Raw genomic sequence first — 8190 nt, forward strand, 5'->3', positions numbered from 1 at the left:
TTTCTTACTATTTGTGTATTTGAGCATCCAGGAAAGATAAGGACAGGATTTAGTTCGCAACACTTGAGCATTTTCATCATTTTGTTTCAGTGTGTAACTTGCCGGGAACTTAAGCTAAATGCATGACAGAATAACCGTCATTAAATGCTTAAAACTTCAATGATCATATATGTCACAAAGTTGAGGTTGACTCACAAACTCATAAGTAACTCTAGTTTGTTATGTCCGTGCAATCGACTTAGTTTGATGAATAACAAACCTTTATATTAGTCTAATATATATTTGAGATGTTTTTTTATAGATTACAAGAAAGTTAGAGTTTGATATTGAAAAGAGCAAGGCAATAAGTTCAATAACAGCTGATTCTAAAAAAGAATATCAAGAGTGAAAATCATTTTTGAGCATATGGGAGTGTCTATCTCGTTGTCACAAATCTACAGGAATAAAAGGAACTCAATTTGGAGATGTATACCTCGAGATATGAATATTTAACATCGAAACAGTCAACAGCAGGTTAAAACACATACTGAGGCTGAAAATTGTGTGGAGTGGGGGCCACCAGAGGAGAAAAACGTGTGGAGGATGACGTGAAAACTCGTGAGGGGGTTTGATTCTCAGTTTAGTCCAGCGGACAAAGAGGCCCACCCGATTGAGCTCTATATAAATCCTAGTTTTCTAGGGTTCCGTGGCTGAAGCAAACTCAAAGAATAAAGGGTCGGCTGTCCTTTTCTTTTGGCTGCGGCTTCAAGCAGGAGAGGGTTTCATTGGGAGCGGCTACAGCAGCGCGAAGTGCAAGGTTGGGTTTCTTTTTTGCGGCTGCAAATTTGGAGCAAAGGCAGAGGGTCAATTTGTTTTTTTTGATTTGTGCATCCCTTTAAGAGAGATATTTGTTTGAGGGATCTGAGAGTTTGTGAGAGGGTTTAGGTTGTGAGATTGTAAACCCCAGTTGTATCTCTCCCTCTAATAGTAGATCTCCCCCCTCCTTGCCCCGTGGACGTAGGCAGTTTGCCGAACCACGTAAAAATTTGTGTTCTTGCCGTGATTTGTAATAGCTTGTAGGATCCCTCGACAGGTCAGTCCTAGAACTGTGAGAGGAAGAGCTGATATCTCACTTTGATGAGATATCCGCTTCAGATTCTTGTTTCCTTGGTGAGACGGGAATTCTTATCGATCTAATCTCTCTTGTTGTGCTGCCGAAGTGCTACCGAAATTTCCGCTGCGCACAACAAATTGTACGGACCAAAACTTTTAACTTAGTTATCCAAATTGATATTATAATAGCCTTTCGGAGAGCACTCAATCTGATCTATTTAATAATTATGGCAGGTTGAGCTCATGCATGATCTACAGTGACTCATCGATGATCTATAATTACACATTAATATTTTCCGTAGAGTTAAACAATAACCATCAATTGGTGAACAATAATCGATGGTTGAGTGTCAGATTTGCAATGTTTAATCTTTTTTTTTTGGACTCAATCTTAGTCATTCATTACGGAAGGTATACGGGCTCTTTCCTTATGGTTTCCAGTGATATTCTTGATCTAATAGAGAGAGAGAGAGAAAAGGAAGAGGAAAAACGACCTAGGGTTTTAACTTAATGAAAGGATCTTACTCAGCCTTTAAGTGACAAATTTGCGATGTTTAATTTTTTTGGACTCAGTCTTTGCCATTCATTACCGATGGTATATAGGATCTTTCCTTATGATTTCCAGTGATATTTCTGATCTAATTGAGAGAGAGAGAGAGAGAGAGAGAGAGAGAGTGGTTCAAACCGAAGCAGAAGGTCGCGGTCTAGAGGTGCACATCGTGGGATTCGTAGGAATCAGTGTGCCTTTTGTAAAGAGGATGGACATTGGAAAGCCGAATGCCCAAAGTTAGATCGAGCCGAGAAGAATAAGGGGAAAGCTGTACAAGCTCCAGAGGTGAATGTTGTCAAGACTAGTGGCAACGATTCAGATTCGGATTCTTCGGGCTATTCGTTGTCTGCACTACCGTCAGTTTGTGTTGCCAACTCTACAGAGTGGATGTTGGATTCGGGTGCTTCATACCACGTTTACCCTAGGAGGGATTGGTTCTCCAGCTTTCAGAAGTTGAAAAGAGAGGATGTTGTGCTCATGGGTAATGGACATGCATGCTCTATTGGTGGTATTGGTACCGTTCGGATTCGGATGCATGACGGAGTGATTCAGGAGTTAGATGAAGTGAGGTTCGTTCCGCAGTTGTCGAAGAACATCATTTCACTAGGAGCTTTGGTGGCATCTGGCTATAAAGTGACCTTGGTGGATGCACGTTTGAAAGTCACATTGGGGTCCATGATTGTGATGAAGGGCGTCAGAAGGAGCAATTTGTATTATTTGCTCGGAAGCATGGCGATTGATAGGGAGATGACGACTTCATCAGATTCGGCTAGACTGTGGCGTTGTTTGATGCTGGGTTATTTGATTGGTAATAGGCTGTTAAGGAGTGCTTTGACCTGCAGTTTGAAGTCCTGTGAACCCATTGGTATGAGCAAGAAGACCGAGGTGGAGTTTGGCACTTCTATCCATCATTCGAGGGGTCTTCTGAGGGGTGTTCATTCAGGCATTCGGGGGCCTTCCAAGGGAGCATTATTGGGAGGTAATACGTATGTGGTTTTCGCAGTTGGGGATTGCTCTAGGTATTGGTGGGTTGCAACCAAGTCCCGTTGGTGTGAAGTCCTAGAAGCCCGCAACAAATAGAGGAAGTGTATTGGCAGAAAGGTGAAGGTACTTCAGTCTGATGTTAGAAGGAGGTACAAGAGGGACCTATGTCTGCATTCGTGCCAAGCTCACGGCAATTGGAGACACTTCATTGATGTGGAAACTTTAAGGCGACGAGATGACATGACAGATTTGGGGAGCTGTTCCTTTCTGGAGGAGGATCGGCGTTTGATGTCAAGCATTGGCATTGGTGTGCGGGCTACGACATGTTTGGGTCATCTTATGTATAGGTTGCCGACTGCTGCATGTAGAGATTTTGGATCTGGTGGAGCTGCTTCAGATTTTGTGTTGCGTCGGATGTTTGGCTACCCAGCACTTGATCACATCGTGGATGTGAGATTTGATCCGATAGCACATTTGGGATTCAGAGACGTGTTTGATTATCAGGTATTGGCTTCTGATTTTGTTCTGAGCAGGTATATCACATTTAACTCTCGGCAGGTGGAGAGTGGTGATCAGATCTTTGGGACATCACAGCGGGTGGAGAGTGATGCTACTCCACGTTGGGTGGAGATTACTCCACATACTCTAGATAATACTGCATTATTTAGGATTCCAGCTGATGTGACACGGATTGGGAATCGTGTTGATTTGGATGCAGATGATGAGTTGGATTCGATTGCAGCTGATGGACTTAATTTGGATACGGCCATTGGTTCACCTCAGATGGAGGTGTTTGATTTGTCTCAATTTGGAGCTATTGGGAGTGCTATCAGTTGCAGATCGTTTGGTGATATTGAAGAAGAGTTGCAGACTTTTCTATTTGTTTGAGGGCCTTTGGAGGCCATTTGGATGAATTACGTGAAGGCTTGATTCCTTGGGCAAGAGGATACGTAGGCAGTCTTTATGATGCAGCCGGGTTTGGATTAGTTGATGGGGGTGAGATCGATTTGGTGAGCGACATCGACATTTGGGGTGAGTGTTTGCACTCCCATTTGGGTCTCAGTAAGTGAGACATTTGGTGTAGTCGGTATAGGCTCAGTTTGATTGGTGAGTAGACACTATTTGGTTTGGGTTGAGTGTTCGCACTCCCGTTTGGGTCTCGACTTGTTGTGGATGGAGTCCGTTGTCATGAGTCTGTTGTCATGGCGTACTGGATGCAACAAGTGAGGCATTTGATGTGGTCAGTGTCGGCTCAGTTTTGGGAAAACTTCGCCGAGGTGGAGAATTGTGGAGTGGGGGCCACCAGAGGAGAAAAACGTGTGGAGGATCACGTGAAAACTCGTGAGGGGGTTTGATTCTCAGTTTAGTCCAGCGAACAAAGAGGCCCACCCGATTGAGCTCTATATAAATCCTAGTTTTCTAGGGTTCCGTGGCTGAAGCAAACTCAAAGAATAAAGGGTCGGCTGTCCTTTTCTTTTGGCTGCGGCTTCAAGCAGGAGAGGGTTTCATTGGGAGCGGCTACAGCAGCGCGAAGTGCAAGGTTGGGTTTCTTTTTTGCGGCTGCAAATTTGGAGCAAAGGCAGAGGGTCAATTTGTTTTTTTTGATTTGTGCATCCCTTTAAGAGAGATATTTGTTTGAGGGATCTGAGAGTTTGTGAGAGGGTTTAGGTTGTGAGATTGTAAACCCCAGTTGTATCTCTCCCTCTAATAGTAGATCTCTCCCCTCCTTGCCCCGTGGACGTAGGCAGTTTGCCGAACCACGTAAAAATTTGTGTTCTTGCCGTGATTTGTAATAGCTTGTAGGATCCCTCGACAGGTCAGTCCTAGAACTGTGAGAGGAAGAGCCGATATCTCACTTTGATGAGATATCCGCTTCAGATTCTTGTTTCCTTGGTGAGACGGGAATTCTTATCGATCTAATCTCTCTTGTTGTGCTGCCGAAGTGCTGCCGAAATTTCCGCTGCGCACAACAAATTGTACGGACCAAAACTTTTAACTTAGTTATCCAAATTGATATTATAATAGCCTTTCGGAGAGCACTCAATCTGATCTATTTAATAATTATGGCAGGTTGAGCTCATGCATGATCTACAGTGACTCATCGATGATCTATAATTACACATTAATATTTTCCGTAGAGTTAAACAATAACCATCAATTGGTGAACAATAATCGATGGTTGAGTGTCAGATTTGCAATGTTTAATCTTTTTTTTTTGGACTCAATCTTAGTCATTCATTACGGAAGGTATACGGGCTCTTTCCTTATGGTTTCCAGTGATATTCTTGATCTAATAGAGAGAGAGAGAGAAAAGGAAGAGGAAAAACGACCTAGGGTTTTAACTTAATGAAAGGATCTTACTCAGCCTTTAAGTGACAAATTTGCGATGTTTAATTTTTTTGGACTCAGTCTTTGCCATTCATTACCGATGGTATATAGGATCTTTCCTTATGATTTCCAGTGATATTTCTGATCTAATTGAGAGAGAGAGAGAGAGAGAGAGAGAGAGAGAGAGAGAGAGAGAGAGAGAGGGAGGGGGGGGGTTAAATTAGTGAAATGATATTACTCTGTCTTTTTAGAAAGCGCCCTTGATATTTGTTTTTCATCATCCGATCATCAACCTTCAAGGGGTGCTAGGATTATAACATATTTTTTATATTGCGCTTAATTGTTATTTATTTTTATCAATTTAAACTTATTTTTAAGTTATGAATTGATGAATTAGGCCTAGCTAGAGCTAGGTGTTATTCATTGTGAAGAGTTAGGTTAGACGGAGAGAGAGAGAGAGAGAGAGAGAGAGAGAGGGAGAGGGGGGTTCAAATTAGTGAAATGATATTACTCTGTCTTTTTAGAAAGCGCCCTTGATATTTGTTTTTCATCATCCGATCATCAACCTTCAAGGGGTGCTAGGATTATAACATATTTTTTATATTGCGCTTAATTGTTATTTATTTTTATCAATTTAAACTTATTTTTAAGTTATGAATTGATGAATTAGGCCTAGCTAGAGCTAGGTGTTATTCATTGTGAAGAGTTAGGTTAGACGAGAACCTGGACTCACACAGCAATATTAATTTTTAGAAAATCCATTTTAAATTTATGGCCGGTGAGATTTGAACATGGATTGCTCTGATACCTTCATAAATTTATTCCATCTACCATTACACCAAAACTCTGAAGTTATTGTGAGGATTGGGAATTATAGTTTTATATTGATTCTAGCAGCATCTCAGGTCCAACATAGTTGATATCATAAAAGTATTCTCAGATAGAATAAGATATATAGAAGATATACTTCAACTTAAGAATAAATCTAGAAATGTTAAGACGAGTTGATGTGAAAAACCTATCAATATATTCTTTCGAATATATGATCACGTGTTCGTAGCTATAGATAGACTAAAAATGATATTGACTGCTGGGGTCATAATAATAATAACCTGTGATGAACACTAACATACGTCATAATAAAAACTTGAGACCCCATGTTTCTGCTTTGTTTAAAGATATATGGTTAGACATTAGGATGTTATGTGATTTGAAAGTGTAAGCATCTATAGAACAAATTTAAAGTTTTTCGCACCAAGAAAGCGTGTCCCTAACAGTGCTCAATGATCAGATGGGTACTTTGTAAATAACAAGATATGCCAAAAACAAATTAACCTCACCCTTCATATTTCAAATCTACACTTTTCTGGGTGTATAAATGCTCACCGAAGGACCTCAACTCATTCAAAAAAGGAAGGGAAAAAAAATGGAGACTGTGAAGGATTTAGCTTCTGAGAGTGCAGTAGTGATCTTCAGCAAGAGCTCATGTTGCATGTGCCACACTATAAAAAGACTTTTCTCTGACCTCGGTGTAAAAACCGTTGTTCATGAGATCGATGAGGAGATGGATGGGAGGGAGATAGAGAGGGCACTCAGCCGTCTCCTTGGGCGAAATAGTAATTCATCGGTGCCTGCAGTTTTCATTGGAGGTAGGCTTATTGGGTCTACTGACAAGATTATGGCCCTTCATTTAGGGGGTAGCCTTCTCCCCTTGCTCAGAGATGCAGGTGCTATCTGGCTCTAATTATGACAAAAACATCAGATAATATGATGACGTTACTATCGAAATCATAATGAGCGGATAAGGACTTGTAACATATGAGAGTTGCAAGCGTATTGCAGAGAGTTATACTAGAACTTGTGCTGCGAATAAGAAAATAAGGCTTTCATCTTTCTTTCCTTTGTGTTTCTCTACTCTTATGATTTTCAGGAACTTATATAATGAACTTGATCAATAAATATCCAAGTTGCGAATTCATCTTCTCTTATTAAAAAAGACAAAGGTAATCATACCTCAATGTCCTTTTTTTTTTGTGCTGCATGTATCGCTACATCAAAATGTTGAGCAGAACAGATCAAGCGCTTCTCTTAAGTCTCAAATCTTTAAATTTCTCTATGTTATTGAAGCTTATAAACAAACTCCCTGAAGTCATGTGAAAAGTTGGAAGGGAAAATGAAACACAAGTATGCGCATTATTGCAGCACCTGAACAATGATGCAGGTGCTACTTGGCTCTAATTATATATGAATAAGCATATCAGATAATATGATGACATTACTATCGAAATCATAATGAGTGGATAAGGACTTGGTCACCTATGAGAGTTGCAAGCGTATTGCAGGGAGTTTTAGTAGAACTTGTACTGCGAATAAGAAATTAGTAAGGTTCTTTCCATGTGCTTCTCTGCTCTTAAGATTTTCAGGAACTCAAATAATGAACTTGATCAATTAGCATCCAAGTTGCAAATTCATCTTCTCTGATTAAAAAAACACGAAGATAATCATACCTCAAAAAATTTTTTTTCCTGTTACAGAGATCGCTACATCAAAATGTTGGTCAGAACAGATCAAGCACTTCTGTTAAATCTCAAATCTTTAAATTTCTCTATTTAGTTGACGCTTATACACAAACTCCCTGAAGTCCTGCGAAAAGTGGAAAGGGAACATGAATCACAGATATGCACAGTATTGCAGCACCTGAACAATGATGGAAGCATGCCTACTAGTCGCAATTAGCTTGGATCCTTTATTCTCGGTTCTATCTGATTTACGAATTAGTACTATCGATCAAGAGAACATGTCTTTGTCATTCTCCTTGCATACGACAACTAAACCCTACAGGTTGTAGTGAGAAGGACGTTTCAGGTCTTCAGCCAAGGCTATCTATCATATCTGCAGCTGTGAGTGGTCCATAGTGCATGGTATGATAATTCCTTGTTCATGTGACCGAAAGCAACCTTGTACTGATCACACCAGCATGAGATCACAATATATATTCGAGAACGACCATCCTATGAAATTCCTTGCTCTCACAAAGAGAATAGAAAAAACAAAAGAAACAGCACTCCGTGTGCTCGAGCATTTTCTCCATTTTATTCGATGTAATAACTAACAGGGAGACTTGTAAGCTTAACGCATGACAGTCTAATACCATGTCATAAAGTTGGACATTGACCTGCAAACTCATAGTATAACTCTGCTCAGCCCTTCATAAGGCTCGGTAACAGAAGATTCTC

General features: G+C 40.5%; 1 protein-coding gene across 1 annotated transcript; it reads left to right on the forward strand.

Moving 5' to 3' along the window:
• On the forward strand, nucleotides 6367-6930 carry LOC109820650 (glutaredoxin-C1-like). The gene has a single exon (XM_020386830.1). The coding sequence runs from the start codon at nucleotides 6381-6383 to the stop codon at nucleotides 6696-6698; it is 318 nt and encodes a 105-aa protein (XP_020242419.1). The 5' UTR covers nucleotides 6367-6380; the 3' UTR covers nucleotides 6699-6930.

The sequence above is a fragment of the Asparagus officinalis genome, chromosome 8, assembly GCF_001876935.1.
Source record: "Asparagus officinalis chromosome 8, Aspof.V1, whole genome shotgun sequence".
Taxonomy (NCBI): Eukaryota; Viridiplantae; Streptophyta; class Magnoliopsida; order Asparagales; family Asparagaceae; genus Asparagus; species Asparagus officinalis.

Bases quoted from the DNA above. Each gene is read 5' to 3' on its own strand.
- LOC109820650 (XM_020386830.1), top strand. From the start codon at position 6,381: ATGGAGACTGTGAAGGATTTAGCTTCTGAGAGTGCAGTAGTGATCTTC.